Genomic DNA, 23,527 nt, shown 5'->3' with positions numbered 1-23,527 from the left:
TCTTGGGGATTTCATTTTTAGTAATATGTATTATTACAAAAAAATATAGAAATTTGTTAACCATTCATAATAATAAAAAAAAAAAATCCAAACATACCTTTGTTAGTAACCTCCTTCAAAAAACCAAGTGAACAAGCAATGAAGAAATTGGGTGATAATATTACATTATAACTTAATTTTATGATCATCATTATAATACTATTTTTTTATTAGATAATGTTATTAGAGATCGACCTCAAACATTATAGTTTCATTAAAAAAAAAAAAAAAACCTCAAACATTATAGTAAGCACAAAGATAGAGATGTCATGAAGTAGACAGACCATGGCAACACTATCTTGTAAGCTATATGTATAGTAGTTGTGTGGCAACAACACTAGCTAGCTTCTTTTTTGTTTGTTTTCTGGTCTGGGGTCACGAGTAAGACAACAACCATTACTTTTATTACGATTGTTAATCTAAATAAAAACATATGAATTTTTTAATAATTTCTAAAGACTCACTTTATAGTTATATTCTTAACCATCTTGATTGTGTTATCAGGAATCTTGTAAATCTTGTCTAGCAATATTATCTTGTAAACATTACATAGTAATGTATACAATTATTTATGTATATTATTTAAATAAATTAAATAATTCGTTAAGTTATATGACTAAAAGTACATATTTATGGTAATTCATTACATTTAATTTTTTTTTTTTTTGAGAAAACAGATTGATACTTTATTGAAATTAGCTTGCCAAATTGGCTACATCTTGTTGAACAACTGTGAATAATGGATCGGGGACTCCCTCCATCCAAACTACATAGCTTGAGACATTAATCGAATATCTTGCTAGACTATGTGCTAATCTATTGCCATCTCTACTACAATAAGAGTATAGCAATTTTGCTTAACAACTAGAGAAAACCATGGCATCATGAAGTAAAGGCTCCACTGAAGCTATTGAGTGTCCTCCTCCTTTAAGTGAGTTAATAATCAACTCTGAGTCACCTTCAAGTACAGCCTCTGTTATGCCTATTTCCTCTCCAAACTCTAGAGCCCGAGCAGCTACTACTACTTCAATCTCAATGGGCTGCATAACAGGTGCAACGGTATGAGCAAGAGAGGCCATTACATTTAAATTTAAAGTTGGGAGAAACATATAAAATATAAAAAAGGAATTCAATTTAATAATGAATAACTTTTTTTTTTTTGAATAATTTTTTTTTTGGGTGTTTTTTTTTTTTTTTTTTTTAATAATTTTAATAATGAATAACTTGAATATTACTGTCCTTCTCCCGATTAGATAAATAAGTATTGACAATCACAGGCGTTGAGAAAAAAAAGTACTCCCAAACAGTTATGGAAGCCATCTTTTAATTAATGCAGTCGTATGTATATATTTATTGGTTGTAAGTAAGTATGCTGAAGTTGAGCACAGACAAATGAAGAAGTTGGACATTTTTGTGAAAGAGTAACTAATAATAACGGTGGCAGCACAGTAATTAATACTTAATAGTATAAGAGGACAATGAGAGTCGCAAGAAGAAGCAGCAGTAAAACTGTGCACTCAAACAACTCTATCGTCATCAACAATGAATGAATTGAAGAGAAAGAGAGAGAATGAAATAGAATTCCCAGTACCATTTTTTAACTGTACACCATAATTGTTTGGTTTCTAATCTATACTTTATTGTGTGTGATATATCATTGAGAATGTGACATAAACGGACATTAAGGAAAAAAAAAAAGAATAAGTCAAGCAATCTGAGTTGACCCCTCTTCTTGAACCAATCTACAACCAAATTAGTTAATTTTAAACCTGGTTTTTACAAGGTAAGTTAACGTTAAAGAATGTTGTGGGTCCCAGCATATCCAAACAGTGAAAGAGATTTCTCACGTAGTTATTGGTGCGTGCACTGCACACCAAGCTCTTCACACATATTCTCGAGAATTGAGATTGTTTGACTGTCTACTCTCTCACTCACATCCTCTCTTATAAAACTTTCTCTGTACAATAAAACTCTGCTACACGCTTCTCTGTTTTCACTGTCTTTTGAAGCTTTCCCTCCTTGAGCCTCTCACTCTGTCCACTCTCTCTCTCTCTCTCTCTGTATTTCTCAGATTCTTGTTGCCAAAACAGCCATGAATAACAGCACCCACTACAGCAAAGAAAAGCTAGTAGTTGAAGTAGTAGCAGCTCACAACCTAATGCCAAAAGATGGGGAAGGTTCATCATCCCCATTTGTAGAGGTTGAGTTTGAAAACCAAAGGCTCCGAACCCAAGTCAAATACAAAGACTTAAATCCCATTTGGAACGAAAAGCTTGTGTTTCATGTCAAAGATGTAGCTGACCTTCCTTACAGAACTGTAGAGATCAATGTCTTCAACGAGAGAAGCTCCAGCAACAGCAGAAATTTTCTTGGGAAAGTCAGAGTCTCTGGCTCCAGCATTTCCAAACAAGGTGAAGAGGTTGCACAACTCTATACCCTTGACAAAAGAAGCTTGTTTTCACATATCAGAGGTGAAATAAGCTTGAAACTTTATCTTTCTGTCAAAGAAGAGGTTAAAGATTTAGGTGCTACTAATGGAATAGTAGAAAATGTTACGGCTTCTTCTGCTACTTCTTCTGGGTTTTCAAAGAAAGCTAAGAAACTTCAGGGACTGAGTTCAGGTTCAGCCATGGCGGCACAGCAACAACTTGGTCAGGTTCAAGAGTACAAGCCAACGCAGCAGAGTCAGACACAACATTCAAAGTCATTGGAGCAAAACCCTGAGATGAAACCTGTGGTGGTCACTACAGGGCCTGGTCCAACAATTCCTAGTGTTTCCAGTGGTGGAGTGAGTCTATTCTCAAATGGGTTAAGCGAGTTTTCTCTCAAGGAGACTCGGCCACAACTTGGAGGTGAGTCTTTACAAAAAGACAAAACCAGCTCTACCTATGATCTTGTTGAGCAGGTGCAGTATCTGTATGTGAGAGTAGTGAAAGGCAGAGAAATTTCAGTGCCTTTTGGTGGGGCTGAGTTGGTGGCTGAAGTGAAGCTTGGAAACTATAGAGGAATCACGAAGAGGGTGAGTTTGAATAATGTTGAATGGGACCAAGTGTTTGCTTTTTCCAAAGATAGTATTCAGTCATCAATGGCAGAGATTTTAGTGAAGGAGAGCAATAAAGATGACTACTTGGGCCGTGTTTGGTTTGATTTGAATGAGGTTCCTCGGCGGGTTCCACCAGATAGTCCATTGGCTCCACAGTGGTATAGAATGGAAGACAAGAAAGGTGAAAAGGCTAAGGCTGGAGAGGTCATGCTTTCAATATGGTTTGGGACTCAGGCAGATGAGGCTTTTGCAGAGGCGTGGCACTCTAAGGCAGCCAATGTGCATCTTGATGGCTTGTGTTCTATTAAATCCAAGGTTTATCTCTCCCCAAAGCTTTGGTATTTGAGGGTATCAGTTATTGAAGCACAAGACATTGTTTTAGGGGAGAAAGGGTCTTCAGTGATGAGGTTTCCTGAGCTTTCTTCCAAAGTCCAAGTGGGAAATCAGGTTTTGAGGACTAGGATCGCGGCTGCTAGCCCAAATAGGAGCTTGTCAAATCCTTACTGGAATGATGAGATGATATTTGTGGTGGCTGAGCCTTTTGAGGATTACTTGTTGGTTTCAGTAGAGGATCGTGTTGCGCCGGGGCGGGATGAGGTTGTTGGCAGAGTTCTTTTTCCTGTAATGGCGATTGAAAGGAGAAATGATGAAAAGCTTGTGACTTCAAGGTGGTTTAATCTTGATAGCCACCTTGGTAATGCAGGGGAGTCTAAGATGGTGACTAGATTTGGGTCTAGGATTCATCTTCGGGTTTCGCTTGATGGGGGTTACCATGTGCTAGATGAGGCCACATTGTATAGTAGTGATGTTAAGCCTACGGCTAAGCAGCTTTGGAAGCCTCACATTGGTGTGCTTGAAATAGGAATTTTGGGTGCAACTGGACTTATGCCAACCAAAATCAAGGAAGGGAAAGGAGGATCTACGGATTCTTACTGTGTTGCAAAGTATGGGCAGAAATGGGTGAGGACACGCACTGTGGTTGATAGCTTGTCACCCAAATGGAATGAGCAGTACACATGGGAAGTGTTTGATCCTTGCACCGTGATCACAATTGGGGTGTTTGATAATTCCCGGGTCGACAAGAACACAAGCAACATTGCTGGAATTCGTGATAACCGTATTGGGAAAGTTAGAATTCGATTGTCAACACTAGAATCGGATAGAGTTTACACTCATTCGTACCCTCTCCTGATGCTGCACCCTTCTGGTGTCAAGAAAATGGGGGAACTGCATTTGGCAGTGAGATTTTCGTGTGCTAACACGGCCAATATGCTGCACATGTACACAATGCCATTGCTGCCAAAGATGCATTATGTGCAGCCACTGGGTGTGAATCAATTGGAGAGTTTGAGGTACCAGGCTATGAATGTAGTGTCATCCCGGCTTAGCCGGTCAGAGCCACCACTGGGACGAGAGGTGGTAGAGTATATGCTTGATCATGACTCCCACATGTGGAGCATGAGGAGGAGCAAGGCTAACTTTTTCAGGCTGATGAATGTTGTGTCTGGCATTGTTGCCATGGGCCGTTGGGTGGAGGCAATGCGCAATTGGCACAGGCCTGTGTACTCAACCCTGTTTCTGGTGTTGTTTCTACTGCTTGTCATGTTCCCGGAGCTTATTATCCCTAGCGTATTGCTCTACATGGCCTTTTTGGGACTTTGGCGATATAGGTCCCGACCTCGTCACCCACCCCACATGGATACTAGGCTCTCTCATGCTGAGAGTGTTTTTCCTGATGAATTGGATGAGGAATTCGATTCATTCCCAACGAGTCGAAGCGCTGAGGTTGTTCGGTTGAGGTATGATAGGCTAAGAAGTGTGGCAGGAAGGATTCAAACCGTTGTTGGTGATATGGCAACACAAGGTGAACGTCTTCAACACTTGCTAAGTTGGCGAGACCCAAGGGCAACATTCTTATTTGTGATCTCTTGCTTGATTGCTGCTGCTGGATTCTATGCAGTACCAATTCGGGTTGTGGTGGCTTTGTGGGGGCTCTATGTCCTTAGGCCTCCAAGGTTTAGGAGCAAGATGCCTTCTCCAGCTTTGAGTTTCTTCAGGAGGCTGCCCACAAGGGCTGATAGTTTGTTGTAGGCTGTAGGAATTGATGCATAAGTTCTTGTTTAGGTTTATTTGGAATGGACATGTGATCATAGTGGAAGGCCTTTTCTTTTGTATTTTGGGTAGCCTTCCTTTTGTGTTTAGTAATCTTGCGTGTAAGGTGCCTCTCTGCCCATTCAAGAAGCAAATTTGTGTAATGTGCAAGTAATCATGCTTATTGACTACTACCCATGTGTTCATTAACATGGTTATTTTGGTACTTGCCTAAACGAAAATTCAGCTTACCATATCAGACAATAGATTATAGCTAAGGGTTGGCTAGGAGTTCCAAACCCAAGACCTTATGAGGCCTAGACAACCAGTAGGGTTGTATGTTCCTAACAAAATTTTTATGACTCCAGCTCTATTACCCATTTTAAATCCAAAGTACCCTACCAATATATCCTAAACACGAGACCTAAAAACAGATGAATTTCGGGACTTCACTTCTTAAGACCGTAATTGAGTCATCATTACTAAGAAAGTGCAGGTAATCACTAAATATCAACAAACACAGTGACAAGCAATCAATTAATCAAATCTGCTGCTCTCTAACTAAAAGTGGCACTTCCTCACTACTCTATAAAGAGTATGGTTATAGACACAAAAGTTGTCACTTCAAATAAAGTTGTCACTTCAAATAGTTGTAAAATTTGTTGTGACTTATCACTTTATAAGATGTATCTATATTGAACAAGGGACCGTATAGAAGCCTGACGTAGGACAATCAGAACAAAATTTAAATAACGGAAAAATAAAAGATATGATCTAGGAGTCAGTACATAGGCCTTGCTTGGAGTCAACACCATCACTAGGAGTCAGCACCTAGGGTAGACCTGGAGTTAGTACCAGACCAAAGAAAAATCAAACAGTCATTTTTTCATTCATTGAAATATCAACTATCTCCTCAAAGAGTGCAATAGGTTGCTTATAAAGGATTACTAAACCCTAATTCTAATTGGTTAGGAAACCTAATTGTCTTATTACGAAAATAACCTTGCTTCCAAATTAAAATATTAATAGCCTAATAAACTACTAGGACCTAAAACATAAAAAATACAATTGACTTGCAAACATAAATAATACTAAATAAAAATCTTATTGCGTCTCTAACATCATTCTCCTTTGGTTGGAGAAAACTCGACCTTGAGTTTTAAAGCATTGAAGGATTATGATGCCGACAAGTAACACTTGCTTCAAGTTTGGAATCACCTTAGGGAGCACAGGGAAAAGAAAAACCTTGAATTCCACCACATCAAACTCAGTTGGAATAACAAAATCAATGTGTGGAATCAGTATAATCTCGTCTTGAACCTTATAAACCATAGGAAGTACTGTGGTTTTAACCTCTTCAACTTCACCAAGATGTTGATCTTCAAGGACTGTGGAGGGTTGATCAGAAGTACGTTCAACAACTTCAACTTTCACATCATTTGCACTCTCTAACATAATACTCTCTTTAGGCACCATCTTTTCACCTTGCTGCTCTTCAATAGATTCATTTCCTTACACGCATGTTAAAGCAACACTTGTCGAGGCATGTACGTCTATGTTAACATTAGGCTTTGGTATTGCTGGAGGATTCTCCATGACCAAGATATCATCATTAATGTTGTCTTATGTTGGGGCAGCAATAAGTTCATTGTGATCAAGTATCCTTGGTTTCCCAATTGAATCGGTTTGAGTCTTCGTTTGCTTCATTTGAGCAATCCTGTCTTGAACATCTTTCATGAGCTTTACAGATAATTCCTTTAATTCCTTGGTAGATTGTTCAAAAGTGCGCTGAGGACATGAAATGGGATGAGAATGAGGATTCATCGTATTTGCTTCAACTTGAAAAGTACCACACTAAGATTGGGGTAGATACTTAGCTCGATAGTATGGTGACAAATACTCATCACAAAACTTTTCTTTCATATCTTCCCACACACTAATGGCAAGTTCATACTTTATATAGCGGAAATATTCAAGATTCTCTCAAAACCTTTGTGCTTTACCTCTTAACTTCAACTTGGCATACCTAACCTTTTTGTTATCTGCAAAATTTTCTTGCTTAAAAAATTGCTCTATCCCATTCATCTAGTTGACAAAATCTCGTGGATAAGTTTCACAACCATCAAAATAAGGTGCTTCTAATATTACCATGATTCTCTAAAATAGTGCCTTAACAAATAGTTGCGTTGGAATGGGCTTCTAAGATTGTTCTCCCAAACAGTTGTTGGGATTGGGCTTGTTGACAGGTTTGGATTTTGTGCTCTTTTTTTTTTTTTTTTTTTTGGTATGCATGTAAAGAAACTAAAGAAGAATCTTAAATGAAAAGTTGAGTCCACTAAAGATAGTAAGAGAATCTAACCCTTGTGATGGCGGTTAAGTGTATTGGGCCTTATGTGGAGTTGGTTGTTCACGGACTTGGAACTTCTCTAGTGCACGGGCCAAAGGACTTGAACACCCCCCCCCCCCCCCCCAAAATTTTTCTTTGAATGACCAAAAAGCCAGATACACCGTGTGGATGGGTAACAACAAAACGAAGCTTCAGTCCCAGTAAGTGCAGTGGTTTGACAACAACACCAGGCAATATGGAGAGCTTCAGAACCAGCGGAGTCGGCAATGGCGCATGAGATGAAGGGCTTCTGGCAGTGCAACACTGACAAGGATCAGGATCGGGCTTGCGGGTCGACGGAGATGGTCTGGCGTCGATTGGAGCAGGTGAGTAGATGGCGGTTTGAAGGCTGGATCATCGTCGTGGTGGCGTTGGACAACAAAATTGGAAGTTGCCAGTGTGATGGGGACGCGGCTGGTGATTTTTTATTTTATTTTTTATTTTTTAAATACTCTTTTGGTTCGTGACTATGATAATACTTGTAATAGATCAGTGTTTGCTCTGATACCAAAACTGACGCAGGACAATCAGAACAAAACTGAAATAATGGAAAAATAAAAGATATGACCTAGGAGTCAGCACCTAGGCCTTCCTTGGAGTCAGCACCAAGCGAGGAAACCACTAGGAGTCAACACCTAGAGTAGACTGAGCACCAAACCAAAGAAAAACCAAATGATCATTTTTTCATTCATCAAAATATCAACTATCTCCTCAAGGAGTACAATAAGTTGCTTATAAAGGATTACTAAATCCTAGTTCTAATTGGCTAGGAAACCTTAATTGTCTTATTACGAAAATAACTTTATTTCCAAATTAAAATATTAATAGCCTAATAAACTTTTAGGACCTAAAACATAAAAAATACAATTGACTTGCAAACATAAATAATACTAAATAAAAATCTTCTTGCTCCCGCATCAAAGCCCTTTTAGCAGCTGGGATGAAAGAGCCCATCTTGCATGCTCATTCTCATGCTTCTTATTTACTTTGCCAAAGATGTGATCACTTGGGAACTTTGTTGTAAAAAAGAAGCCAGGCGTGGATCTGTGCGGTATGGGAGACCAGTTCGAGCTCCCAAAGCTCTACAGTTTGCTGCTGCCTGCAATCACCACATCAAAATTCACAAACAAATTTTCTTTCAATTTCACATTTCATCTAGATAAACACAGTTAAGCTAATTTGGCCCTTGGAAAAAGGTCCACTTACCACGTGAGCTGCAAATGGCAACATTTGTTCTGGTGGCATGTCAGCACATATAGCTACAAGGAAATTGAATAATTACGAATCTCATCAATGTTTCCTCCAACAAAAAAATATGCGAAAGACAGCAGGCATGAAGCTTTGCAAGACAAACTGGCAACGAATTTTGTAAAGTGATGACTTATTATTAGGTGAATAAACTAATCTAGTAATTGAGATACTATGGCAAAGTTGCTAGAAAATTGCAGGCCTATAGTCCTTAAGTGGTGAGATGTCAAGAAAACATCGAATCCTGCTTCTCTTTTTTATTTATTTATTTTTATATTTACCATTGAATAGTGCTGAGGCATCAACTAATAATTTTTATTCAGCCAAACAAGTCAGGACTAGTTATTTTGAGTAAGGTAAAATGTAGCCTGAATTGTCAGCAGAGTTGACGGCTAAAAGTCCAGGAGATGGACACCTTATCCCATGGAACAGAAGTTAACCCACATTGGCATAAAAATTCTTTCTACACTTGTAATCATAATCATCAACTAAGTCTTGCTCTTATCCTGGTGCGACTGTAAACTAAATCAAATTGATGCTGCCTATATGGAGTAGTCCTAGTATAGTTTACTCTAAGATATGTGGTCTTAAATCTGAAAAGATAGCAGATTTGACATGGCAAATGTGACTTGTTGGATGATATTGAATGTAAAATGATAATAACCTTCAGGACAAATGATCTGGGAAAATCCATCTTGAAAAGCAAGAGAAATTACAGGAAAAATTACAGAGCATGCATACAAACAAATGTATGGATACAGAGACAGGCTACAGCGAAAAAACATATGGATTGAATGGTTACACATACCATAAATAACAGCTCCAATAAATGCATCCCCAGCACCAGTTGTGTCGATAAGTTCTGATGGCGGTATCTTCTCAGCCGTTCCCAGAAATAACCTCCCACATAGTGTCCCTATCCCTTTTGCTCTCAATCTTGTCACTGACTGGAAAATTGAAAGGAAAAATATGTAACAGTAAAGATGTATCATAAGTATACACATTACCTCCACTATACCCTGCTAGAATTCTATCTGACTAATGCTTCTCTATATTCAATACTATCAGAATTTCTGAAGGTGATTAAATAAGAAATCACATATATAATTATAACCATGCTTTTATTATTATTATTATTTTTTACTTCTATTTTCTTGGTGAGTTACACACGCATCCAATGGGTACATTACAGACTTACTACAGGTAGATCCTTCAAGTCCAGATTACAGTATCATTCATAGAACTTTATAGTTCTATGGTCTCAATAGGCTGAAAGTAACAGCTATGGCACTTTGATTGAGTTTGCTGGTGGCATGGTGGACAACAAGAAAGGGCTGGTGAAAGCCCTCAGTCCATATCATTGCTTGCTCAACAACATGCGCAAGCATTTTTTAAATTGAGCAAAGGCTTCCATATACTGGATTAGTTTTTCAAAACCAAAACAAAAATTAATTGGTTAAAGTTCACGCTGCACAACTGTACCTCTCTCTTACAATGAACTATGGCTAAGACATAGAGGTAAACAATAAACAAGGCCTTAATAATAAGAGAAAAATAAAGTTTTGAGGTTCAATAGAAAATATTTTACCGATGAAATACATGTTGGGCTGGTGCTTTCATCCTTTTGCTGCTGCTTTAATGATTCCAATAAGACATCTACGTCAATCTCTTCTGTCCCAGAACTCTCTGCCATAGAAATACTTCAACGAAAAGCATATATAAAGCAAATCAAACAGAAAAAGGGTTTGAATTTTTAAGACACAGCATCTGACTCTGCTTGCTTTTCATTCTCCTTGACAAGAAAAATGTGCAATTGCATACTCACCATTTACGCTTCTCTCAAGCATCATGCATCCATCTTCACCCAAGGTCACAATCACAAAATTGATGTTTGGCAATCTCAACAGAATGGAAACAAGTGCACTTGGAAGAGATGGTGCCTCTGTCCATGCCTGTCACACAAGCAGCCTCAATGTTGTTCCATATATTTTACCAAGGATACTAGAGCAGCAATTAGTGTGTGTGTGTGTGTGTGTGTATTATGCCTCTTAAACAAAACAGTTCATCCTTATGGGCCAAAGGATCTGATAATGTCTAAATCTGATATGATGAACAAACATGTTGAATTTGATCAAATGTAACAAAATTATAATAATCACATCAAGATGAAACTTGAACAAAAAATATTTCCCCACAGATGGATAGATTTGATAATACATACATATGGTATTAGAAGTTACAGAAAAATGCATTAGGTACAATTTAAAAAATAAAACAGATCCATAATTGGGGATGTTTTGTAAATAGAGTGTAAGTATGTATGTGTATATAAAAAAAGAAGGTAAGTATGTGGCAAGAAATCTGTGTTGACTTTAATTGTTATTCGAAAATCTGTGGCCATGAAACTGAGTGGATTTTCAAATTTGAGAAAACAGTAAATGGAACAAAGATGCAATGCTAGTATAACTTAAAATCTGTGCACGCCAATGAATTGGCCGATGAAAAGACTCCCCATTCATAAGTTCCTCCGATCAATGATAATTCTGAAGAATAGTCAACTTGCCTTTGGAAATTTTGCTGAGCATATGAGATAATCAGCTAATTTCAGGAGATCATCCAACCCTTCCCTCTTTCTTTCTGCATCAATTAAAATAGGTATACTTTTGTGCACTGCCTGTACTGGAAAGATCCAATAAATATTGATTACTTCTTTGTTAGTTAATATTATAAACAGTGGGAGTATTTGCATGATGAAAAATTGTATTTCTAATATTTATGCACATCTAATTCATGAAATGATATGTGAAGAGAAGCACACTGCATTACTTAATGCCAAGAGCTGTCAAAGAGAGAAAAATAAAAAATAACAGCAACAACATAGTAGGAAATGTATTCAGGTTGTATTTGATGCCCGTCTTCTCTGGTTCGACCCTCCCTCTTCCTCTACCCATTAGGTTGAATCCTACATCTCAAAGCTTCAAACCTCCGTCCAATTTGGGCTCTAGTGCTGCTTGGCCTCTCTCAATCATGAGCTTGTCAACCTGATCAACCTTGACCACATCTACAGTCAACCTCATATCCAAGCTTGTTGATGTTGATGACTTGTGGTGCGAATGTGAGCCTCAATGATCGAGCTTTGGGAATTACTAATTATTAAGATTTGAGAAAGAAATGTCTTTTTCTTTTCTCCCTTTTTTGAGTTAAATGCTTCGATTGATATAAGGAATGTGAGAAGTGTAAGTTTGGGTCATGATCGAAGAAAAGTGTTAGTTACACCTGCACTATATCTTAAAAAGATTAGTCACAAAAGAGACCCTTTGTAATTGTTTATATAGCCCCAAGATCGACCTAGAAATTTCTTGATGTAGGACTCAACGTATGCACAAGCAACACTTTCACAATCTAAATCCACACAATCAATTTATCAAAAAGAAAAAAAAGAAAAAAAAAAAAACAAAACCACACAATTCATATAATCTAGGATATCACAATCTCCTTCACTTAAATTCCTGAAATTTTGTCAAGGCTTGCATTGCCCTTCATTGCACTCAAGCCACGTGGAATTACTAGGTTGGCTCCAATACCATTTATCATGATCTGAGAAAAGTGTAAGTCACATCTACACTATACCTTAAAATTTAGTCACAATTGGGGATCCTTATAAATGCTCAATGTCACATACCAGCTCAACACCTTCACAATTCAAATCCACACACAAACCATATAATCCAGGTTATTATATTTCAACTTGATGTTGGTTATGGGAAATATGTGTTAGAATTCAAGGATAGAATGCTATGATATCTTTAATTGGTGATTGTCAGTTTTCCAATGAAATCTAGTGCAAACCGCCACCTCCCTCCTTTTTACTCCACTCCCTCTGCTGCCAGTGTACCCATGGTCTGTTGGTGTTCTTGGAGCTATTGAGTTTTCAGATCAAATCAAAACAAAAGTTTACAACTCAGATAAGGAATTCCAGTTATTACATGTGGTGTTAGTATTTGACTTACAAAATTATTTAAGATTTCAAGATGTCAAATAATGGTCACCCAAGCTAATTTTGCAGTGAATAGAAGGGGTTTTGGGGGGGGGGGGGGTGAATCCCTAGATGAAGACTTAAAAAAATATTGGAGAATGATTCAGTATGCCTGACTTGAAGTAATTTTGAATTTCATACTCAGAATCTTCATTAATTGCAAAATATAGTTAGTAGAAGAGGAAGAAATTAGCAATCAATGTTATCAATAGAGTTTCTAAAGCAGAACACACAGAAATCTATGGATGCCTTTAGCCAAATTGGAGGATAACCAAAAGGACACATTATTAAGAAACATTTAGATCATCAAGGTGAGATAGTAAAAAAAAAAAAAGATTTTATAACTTACAATGTGGAATTGCTTTCTTAGTCATACTAATTCAAACGGCAGAATCAATATTGGCTCAATACTAGAAGTATCAAGGAAACTAGAAGAAATACAAATGAAAATCACCTCTTGTGCAATAACTAAAGCAGTTTCAGGCAATCTTCCATCAAAATAGGCAATTCTTGCACCATCTAATGCAGACAATAAATTTTCTCGAGAAAGGTCATCTGGTACCATGGGAGGATTTCCTGCGGTGTGAATACAAGTACGGGTTTTCCTGAATATATCATTTAAGATTAATTAACTGGAAATTAAAAAAAATCCCAACAGACTCTAAATGTTCACTATTTATATTGATTCAAAGCATAAATTTTTTATCATGATATATGATTTCAGCCAATGAAGAGCAAATCATTTATAAGATAACAAATGTGTTTTGATGTAGTGCTGCCAATGGAAAAATTGTACTGTTTGGCATTCCCAAAGTCTTCACTGTAACAGTGGTGTGTGAAGTGGTCACCTAACTAGAAGAGAAAGAGAGTCATGTTTCATAAACATGATTTACTAAAAGAATCTTCTCATAAACAGTAAATGTACTAACACAATAAGGTCTTTAGCAGGATTCTTCCCCAATGGAGAATGCCTTGAATAGGGTGAAAGTCAGGGAATAGAGAGAAGAGGTAGGGTGGACATCTCTCAAAACAAGTACAACCATAAATTTTTTTTTCTTAAATTAATCCCTACAAAGAAACTTGCGCAGATGTTATTGTCAAATCTGTTCACATTACATCAAATTTAAAGCACTTAAAGATGAAAGATAAACACCAAGATCATGTTGTAAACAAGAAATTTTCTTCAGGCCATCCTTGAACCTTAAAAAAAAAGGCATTAAAGATTCCCCCTTCTTCATATTGTTAACAAAGAAAGGAGGTCAATTGTGCTGTGAGAGAGAGAGAGAGAGAGAGAGGAGGGAGTAAAAGAAAAGGCCCTCACGTTTGGTTGTCAACAATGACATAGGTAAATGGTGAATTGCCCTGTTCTGAAACCTGGAAAAAAGGCAAATTGAGCATAACATAAATATGCAAGATCACATAGCAGTTCAACCTTAGTTGTCAAAGCCAAATTCCAACAAAAAAATCCATAGAATTGCAATATAGCTACAGGAGCAACACTTTTGGCAAATACTAGAGTGAAAATGGAAATAAGTTTTCTTAATTCCTTTTTTATTTTATATATATATATATATATATATTGTACGTGTATATTGTACTTGAATATTGAGTGTACCTATAAGATACAAGCATGAAATTCTGCAATGAAAAAACTGGGATAGATTTGTAAAATTACCAATCAGAGGCTGACAGGTTGAGAATCTACATTTAGAAGAAACTATGCAGGTGGAAGCTGAGTTATCAGTATTTGAAAGCATGTGAATGCAACCTACCTCTAATGATTTAAATTTTTTACTTTTTTATTTTTTGATTATTCTTGGTTGTTTCAGCATCAAAATTTGTGTTAGATTGTTATTTAATATTTTGTATCTTCAATCTTAACACAAGTATGGACAATTAGACTTCAAATATGCTAAACTCCACTTTTCCATGCGACATTCATCTGGTTTGGGAAGGGTACATTTAACTCTAAACACATTCAAATCCAATTGAACTCCCTAAATTGTACAGATATTTAAGCATGCAAAGAAGAGAGAGAGAGTGAGCAATGACCAAGAATAGCATTAATCTCCCACAGATTACAATACTGAATGTTTGAATCCTGTATCAATTCCTTTAAATAATTATGACCTTGAAAATGTGACGACTTCTTCATTCCCTGCCTTTTACTATCAATGCAAAAAGAAAAGGAGAATAAAACTAGAAGTGCAAAACTACACAGAGAAGTTAATATAATGGAGTACTGAAGGAAAACAAACATAATATTTAGAAATGTTTTACTGCTGAGAAGAAAATTTTGTCAAGTCAATGTGACCCCATAACAACCAGACAATGCATCTTGTTGTTGCATTAATCCGTTGCCAAAGTCAAATCAACTCACTCCCAGACGTATAAAATTGTCTGCCATTAAAGTTTGACTTGAGCCCCTAAGGTTTTCTGTTAAGACACACATATCATATTCATTATTAAAATCAATTTAAGTTCTGTTTGTCTTCTTCCTTGTCCTTGTAGCACTTTCACCATGAACCAGATCTCTTTTGCGTTATGTGGACTTTTAAGTATGCAGATTGCAGCTACTCTAATTTTAATATCTCATGGCAAAAGTATGATTGAGTTTCACTTTAACTAATGATTCTTCAATTATGATTTAGAGAAAAATGTGTCTGACGAACATCACATTTTATCCTGCCCTCAATCACTGCTACATCTAACTTCTCACGAATGAATTCATCCCTTGTTGCTGTTCTTAATTATTATTGCTCTCATATCCATTTTGTAAAAGATAGTTTAATGATTCTATGAACAACATATATTTCAATTTCTTCACCCCTTTGGTCACTACTTAAAATCTAGTGGTGACTAGTTTTTAGTGTTCATTGATTTCTGAACCTCATGCAACTAATTGCATCCTTTTCATTTCAATTTGGGCCCTGCATAAAGGGTTTGTATCATGTAAAGATGCTAACAGCACTAGAAACCTTAGTTTGAGTCTTGATGGCACAAAAGCATAAAACTACACTACCTCACTATCCATAAACAAGCACACAAGTGCAATGAAAACTTTATCACTATAAGTTTGCTTCAAGGATCAACATTTAGTCCATATCTGTTTGCACAAGTGATGGATGTGCTCGCTAAATTGATTCAAGAGGATGTCCCTTGGTGTATACTTTATGCAAATGGTATAGTTTTGGTAGGTGAAATTAGAAGTGAATGTCAAGTTAGAAATTTGGTGAGACACTTTAGAATCTAAAGGTTTTCAGTTAAGTAGGACTTACATAGAATATACATTTAGTAAAAGTAGAAACAAAGTAAGGGGTTGTAAGACTTGATGGTCAGGAGATACTAAAGAGTGTGAACTTTCAATATCTTTGATCAATAATTTATAAGAATGGAGATACTGAAAAGGATGTGAATCATAAGATAAGAACATGGTGGATAAAGTGGAGAATCGCATTAGGAGTATTGTGTGATTGTAGAATACCTATTAAGTTAAAGGGCAAATATTAGAAGATTGCTATAAAATTAGCTATGCTCTATGGTATTGAATATTGAATTGTTAAAGAAGCAAGATATTTATAAGTAGAAATACAGAGAAAGATTGGATCCAAAATGAGGAAATTCACTTCAAGATAGGGGTGACCCTTATTGATGAAAAGATTACGGAAAGTCACTTGGGATGGTCAGGTTGTGTTTAGAGAAGAGTAATTAATTAACTAGATAGAAAGTGTGAGTTAATTTAAGTAAGGTGAATGAAAAAAAAAGATAAGAGGAAGACCAAAAAATAACATTAATAGTAGTTAAAAAAAATGACACGTCAATTAAGGATGCAACATAGAGCACAACTTCAAATAGAATATAATGACTGCAAAGAATATATTTGGCCAACCCTAACTAGTTTGTTGAAAATCTGGTGGTTGACCACAAAATTTTGGGGCTAAGTGAGTTGATTTAAGTAAAGCGAACGAAAAAAAGATAAGAGGAAGACCAAAAAATAACATTAATGGTAGTAAAAAAAATGACAAGTCAATTAGGGATGCAACATAAAGCACAACTTCAGATGGAATATAATGACTGAAAAGAATATATTTGGCCAACCCCAATTAGTTTGTTGAGAATCTGGTGGTTGACCCCAAAATTTTGGGGCTAAGTCTTGATATATATATATATATATATATATATATATTTGGTATTAACCATAAGTGTGATTATTCGAATCACAAAGCTTCATAAAAATATTTACAGATAACTTTTTTATGTAAAGAAATCAACATAATGCATCAATACTTAATGCAGAGAAATTTCAGCATTGAAAATCATTAAAACGGAAAAATGATTAAGAAGTAGGTTTATCATCTGAAGCTTACCACAAGAAAAGAAGTATCCACACCATCAGCAACGAACTCATCCAATATATCCCTGCCTTGAGTGTCATCTGCAATCTAGTGGTTATAAAATGACAAACATGTTAAAAAAATTATTACTTTAAATAATCAGTCATAAAATAATTTTGAACTTTCTCAATCTCCCCACAAGTTTGGAAAATGGACATGTGGAACAAGAGACATGCAAGGGTGATACCTTGGAAATTAGCCTGGGCTTTAAGCCCAAACGAGCAGCACAGGTTAGAGCATTCCCTGCATTTCCACCTCCTTGAACCTAACGAATCAATGCATCCAAACATAATTATAACACCTTTATATTGCAATATTGTTGCCATGGTATCTATCTATCATTTGCTAATACTTGATATTAACTATGCTACTGATACTGATCATAGATGGGCATTCTTTAATTGGATACCCAATCTGGTGTGTCATCAAAATTGATTCTAGTGTTCATTGAACAATATAATAAAATAACATATTCTGCTGCCATTTAATGAGTTTATTAAGATCTCTATTTCAACAATATGTCTTACAAACTGATGTCAATTATCATAGAAAGGTAAGTTAGATAAGTATTTATTAGTTGTTGAAGTGATATCAATCAAGTTCATTCACACAAGTGAGTTAATCTGGAGTAGTAAATTGAGTTATTTACGAGTGAGCAGAAGTCAATAACAATAGTGGGTAACAAAGCAAGGCACTAATAAAGATAATTTACAGAAAAAAAAAAAAAGGAACTGAAAAGGATCTAGGCACAGTTAAAAACATTAATAATTATGTTGAAATATTGATTAAATTATTAAATTTACTATTTTCAAACCATTCAATCTTTTTAAAAATCGATAATTTATCATAGTAACAAACAAGGTGATCATGAGTTTGAACCTTGTCCCTGCTTAAACCTTCACTTAAAGTTAAAAATGTACTGTGTTGGGTAATTGGGTTCCACTTATTAAGAGAGAGTGTTAAAACGTTGGTTAAATTATTAATTCGCAATTTCCTAACTGCTTAAACTTCTGGGACAATTGATAATCTATCAAATAACGTTGAACATTTCATCAGTCATATAACATACTAGAATAAAAAGTAGTAGAAGAAGAAGAGAACCTTCAAGCTGGTGCTTCTGATCTTGTCATCAGGCTTAGGATAGGTTGCTACTGCCGCCAAGAAATCCACGGACGCCCCACCACACCCCACCTGCACCTCTCACATTCACATTAATAAAAAACAATCTCCATTTCATTATATATACATATAGAGAGAGAGAGAGAGAGAGAGAGAGAGAGAGAGAGAGCTTACAACAATGCCCTTTTCAGGAGGAGGAGGAAGAGTATCAGACGACATTTTCACCCTCAAATTTCTGCAATGATACATACACACAACAGGTGTGTATGTTACATATATAGAGAGAAAAAAATGAGAAATATTGCGATAATTCATTCAATAGTCATTGAAAAGAAAGAAAGGAAAAGGTGAAAGAAAAGAGGTGGCAACTGGCAAGCGTTTACATGAGAGTGAAAATAGTAAGAGACAGAAAAGAATACGAGACCTGGTGAAGCTGATGGTGGTGGGCTTTGTTGCTGTGGCTGATGTTGATACAAAGCTCTGAGAGTTCACTACCTTTATAGCATTATTGGGAAATGTGGAGAGTGAAAAGAATCCCAGCATCTTTGCAAAAGTTGAGAGGCCTAGGCGCGTGTAAATGAAGAGACAGAAAGATTTGAATTTTATTAGGACCCGAAGACAAAAAGCTCGGTTTGGTTAGTTGGGTGTGAAACAGGAGCAACAAGAAGAAGATGAAGTAGTATATGGTCAAGGGTGACACAACAAATTCGGAGGCATTAGGTGAGATATTTAAATAAGACTTTTTTGTTATCACTTAAATAATATTTAACTAATGTTTAACATCTCTGTCAAAAAAAAAAAAAAAAACTAATGTTTAACATCATTATTATTTTTTTTTATAACAAAACTATATTCTTTTTATTTTGTAATATGCTTTTTATTTTTTTGAAAAAATGCTAAAGGTATAACAAATTTTACTAAAAAAATACTTAGAAACGATATAGTAATGAATATGATTAGTGACACTTCAAGAAGATAATAAACATATTATAAATTTTACAATATGAGGCTTACAAAGATGTATCACAAATCACAAAAAGTATTTCAAAAATGCATTTAATAAGTTGTTAACGTTCACAAATCATATTAATTGTCAAATCAATTTGTAAAGGTATTTGAAGTAAAACTTATAGTATATATTTCTTTCATTTTCCTATCTAAATTATTTCTTGTGATTAATGACATATATATTTATAGGACTCATGTATTTAAAGTTGTATTATCTCTAGCATTACTTAATTATTTGAGACTTCTTAAAAGTACAAAAAAAAAAAAAAATCTATATCTCCAAAAATATATATTAATTTTTACCCCAAAATTAGGGGCCTTTCTCTAGTAGGGGGCCTAGGCGATGGCCTAAGTGGCCTAGGCCTAGGGCCAGCCCTGTTTATGGTTATATGAAAAATGTATGTATGTGTTTGAGATGAGGAGTCCGATTCCCTGTTCTCCAATACAAGTATATTCTTTACTTCTTTTGACCACACAACTTGTTTAATCGAAATTTCCTCCCAACTTTAATACCACTTTCACAAAGATTCATTATTATTTTTTCCTCAGTAATTATGACCCAAAAAAAAAAAAAACATAAATATAAAAGTAGAGTCAAAAGAAGATTACGGATGATGTCTGTATCTCAAAAAGCATTATCCTTTTCTCTCCCTTACCATGTAAGATTTATACTATTATATATAGGTCTCATATAAGTATAACCAACCTATCACTATTAACCATTTTAGGAACATAATTTTTTTTTGACACAACTTTGACGTGGCAGATTGTAAATAGTTTATTATTATTTTTACATTGATCTAATATTAAAAATACTAGAATCACAATTTTTCCACAATTGTATAGTGAAAAAATTGTGATTCTAGTATTATTAGCAGAGGAATGAGCCAACAACTAATAGTCTTCTATTAATGAGAAAAGAACTAGCATATATATATATATATATATATATATATATATATATATGTAAGGGCGCGATTTACTCCTAAAACCCAAATGAAGGGTCAACGGCTCAAAGAGCCTAAAACAATAAATTTGTTAGAGAATGGGCTTAAAGATGAACTTTCAATGAGATAAGTGGATAGTAGTCACAAAAGGTTAGTTATGGTTGGAAAGAATACAACAAACAATTTAAGCAAGAAAAGCTCTCCTCGGTCAAGTCCGAGGATGATTTGTTCTTATATATTTCTCTCAGAGTTCTTGAGTGTACAGTGATTTTTACTTAGATTCTCTCATGATCCCTTTGTAATGGGGTTTTTCTCCTTTATGTTCTTATCTATTAATGACAAAAGAACTAGTGGAACCCAAAAATAACTAAATTGTCTTGAATTTCAAAGGGCACAATACACTTTTTGGAAAAGGAACCCCCTTTTCTTGTTTGTTTGAAGGATGACTTTTCTAAAATGTTTCCTTTTCACACTCTGATTTATTGGGGACAAGGTTGTTCAATACTTAGATTCAAAGTTTCAAATCCTTCCTTTTCACACTCTCCAGCTATTTTTTTGACTTGACTTGACTTGGACAGCAAACATTTTCCAATATCATCATATCATGGATGACTAAAATTGATAATCTACTGTCTATAAGATTTGTTTACCAAAAAAAAAAAAAAAAAAAATTGAAGCCTTAAATTGTTATGAAAAATTAATCATCAATGATGATTTGACACAACAATTTTTCTAGAACATGTTAGAATTTCAATTAGACATTTTTATTAAGGTAAAAAATTGAGAACTTTATTGTGGTGAGAAATTGAACAAACCATCTATCTATAATTTTTTTTTTTTTAATAAATAAAATTAACTATCTCACTAAAATTTTGGTGCCTTTCTCTCATAGGGTGATAGTTTAATTGACCTAGTCTAGAGTGTGCTTGGTTGGGGCAAAAATTCGGGGATGGAAAATGAGGGAAAGAAAAGTGAGGAGAAAATAATAAAAGAGGGTGTTTGGTTGAGGGGGAAAATGATAGAAATTTCGGTGGTTGCTCACGAGTTTTCTCCTTGGGCCCACCATTAGGGGTGATTTAGGAGTCTCCCTCGATATGGAGAGAAAATAAGGGAGAAAGAGGAGCTTAGATGAGAGTTTGTTGATTTGCCCACCTCCTCTGTTCCACGTTGATTCTTTTTCTTTTCTTTTTTGAAAATGATAGAAAAGTGGAGAGAAGGGAAGCCCTTTTTGTTTAGTTGAGAATAAAAAATGAGAAGATAAAAAATGTATTTTGTAAAAATTTACTTTCTTCTCTTACCCCTATTATATTTAAATTTTTTAATAGTTGGTAAGAAAAAAAAAAAAAAACAACGTATCAACCCTAGAACAACACTACATGCTAGACACCTTATATGACTAGACATCTTATACAACTACATTTTACTAAGAGTTCTTTTATATCCAGAACAAAATCTCACAATATTTTCAAAACAAATTAAAGTGTTAGCTCACTATAAGTTAAAATAAAATAATAATACGAAACTCACCCCAACTTAAAACAAATGATATTGTGAAAATATCGTAAGATTTTGTTATTCTTATATATACTTTCTCACGTGATAAAATTCAAAATTTGGTTTAACTTTGCATGTGTCAAACAACCCCCCCCCCCCCCCCCCCCCCCCCCCCCCCAAAAAAAACATACACACAAATATATATATATATATATATATACACATTAAAGCCCGTTTGTCATCAGTTGTCAGCCCATTTTCATTTCAATTTGTCAAGTCCGTGCCCATGTGGAAGGATAGACGGTGAGATAAGAATTGGGGGAGTAATGTTAGGTAGGATTAGGACAAGGGTAAAAAGAGTAAACTACACTTGGGGTCAAACTGAGAGAAGAGGAAAAGACAAATACAATAAAAAAAGAAAGAAAATAAATGGGTTCATGAGTTGCTGGTGCTGTGCAAGAAGAAAAAGTTACTCTCCGCATTTAGCAATCTCAGTTTTGTACTGAATTGGTTTTTTTTTTTTTTTTTTCCCCTGAAACCTAACCAAATTATCATTTATAACCGTAAATGAGCCAAATTGACATACAAAGTCTCCATAATAGAGAGGGAGGAGAGTCCTCTATTCAAAAAATATAAGAAGAAATATATTTAACATAACGGGCTAAAGCATGAGCCACAGAATTGACATCATGGCAAATAGAACACATGGCCAAGTCAAGAACAATGAGGACCAGGATACAAAATAGAACACATGACACTTGTGTTATTACCCTCAGTTTTGTACTAACTTGGTTTTGAATTACTAGCCAAAATTCAAAATATGGCTGAAATGATCCAGTAGAGTCTAGTATCCAAAGCAATATGTTTTAGTCCTATTTTTGTACCAATCTAGGTATCAGTATGTACATTTGGTATCCAAAGCAATATGTTTCAGTCCTATTTTTGTACCGGTTTAGGTGACGATACGGTAAATATAGTCCATATTTATGAGTCCAAATCTTCTCTCTTATTGTCTTTACATCACTTTATACTCCACTAATTAAAATCTGCCATTTGTTCACTTACTTAAATTATTCCTTGTTTAATGCCTTTATCATATTTCACTTACCTAAAATAAAAATAAAAATTCCACACATCCCAGTACCACCACTGACCTCCACCAGCACCAGTACTGGCACCAACAACGCGGCTGCCACAAATTTGGTCACCACCCCACAACCTTGAAAAACTAACACCAGTCATTTTAAGAAATCGTTTTTTTATTTAAAAATTCCCTAAGCTATGATGGAATTGGAACGAACAAATCCAAGTAAATTAAACAAAGATAAACTAGGAGAGAGAGAGAGAGAGAGAGAGCGAGAGAGAGAGAGATCTAGATCTAGTTTGGCCTCTCTAGTAGAGCTTGCTGTGGCATTTTGGGCATAAGCACTCATATCAGTATAGTACAGGTACATGATCGGGAGATTTAACAAAAAAATATAAGTTTATCCAAGTCATAACTCATTCGGACATTCTCAAATTAAAACAAAACCCATTTCTTTCAACAACATTTTAGCTCAAAATATAAGTTTGAAAAATGACTTGGGCGGGTCATTTTGAGGTTGTGGGGCTGGTGAAGAGGTTGGTGGCGCAGCGGTACGGCAGTGATTGGCATTGGTAGTGTAGTGACTATTGCTGGTAGAAGTCAGTGGTGGTGCTGAGATGCGTGGAAATTTTTTATTG

The 23,527-nt window shown here is 35.5% G+C and overlaps 2 protein-coding genes across 2 annotated transcripts; one reads left to right on the top strand and one right to left on the bottom strand.

Annotated features, from left to right (window-relative positions):
- Positions 1-1,976: 1,976 nt before the first annotated feature.
- Positions 1,977-5,364, top strand: LOC126698650 (FT-interacting protein 3). The gene has a single exon (XM_050396027.1). The coding sequence runs from the start codon at positions 2,132-2,134 to the stop codon at positions 5,171-5,173; it is 3,042 nt and encodes a 1,013-aa protein (XP_050251984.1). The 5' UTR covers positions 1,977-2,131; the 3' UTR covers positions 5,174-5,364.
- A 2,854-nt stretch (positions 5,365-8,218) lies between these two features.
- Positions 8,219-19,042, bottom strand: LOC126698649 (uncharacterized). The gene is made up of 13 exons (XM_050396026.1): positions 18,781-19,042; positions 18,531-18,591; positions 18,339-18,428; positions 17,425-17,502; positions 17,211-17,285; positions 14,165-14,217; positions 13,298-13,448; positions 11,371-11,481; positions 10,633-10,759; positions 10,396-10,493; positions 9,616-9,754; positions 8,766-8,818; positions 8,219-8,658 (listed from the first exon to the last, which is right to left on the bottom strand). The coding sequence occupies exons 1-13, from the start codon at positions 18,897-18,899 to the stop codon at positions 8,542-8,544; spliced, it is 1,272 nt and encodes a 423-aa protein (XP_050251983.1). The 5' UTR covers positions 18,900-19,042; the 3' UTR covers positions 8,219-8,541.
- Positions 19,043-23,527: the final 4,485 nt, after the last annotated feature.

The sequence above is a fragment of the Quercus robur genome, chromosome 9, assembly GCF_932294415.1.
Source record: "Quercus robur chromosome 9, dhQueRobu3.1, whole genome shotgun sequence".
NCBI lineage: Eukaryota > Viridiplantae > Streptophyta > Magnoliopsida > Fagales > Fagaceae > Quercus > Quercus robur.
The sequence above is the reverse complement of the archived record's forward strand: the minus strand, read 5'-3'. Positions and strand labels throughout refer to the sequence as shown.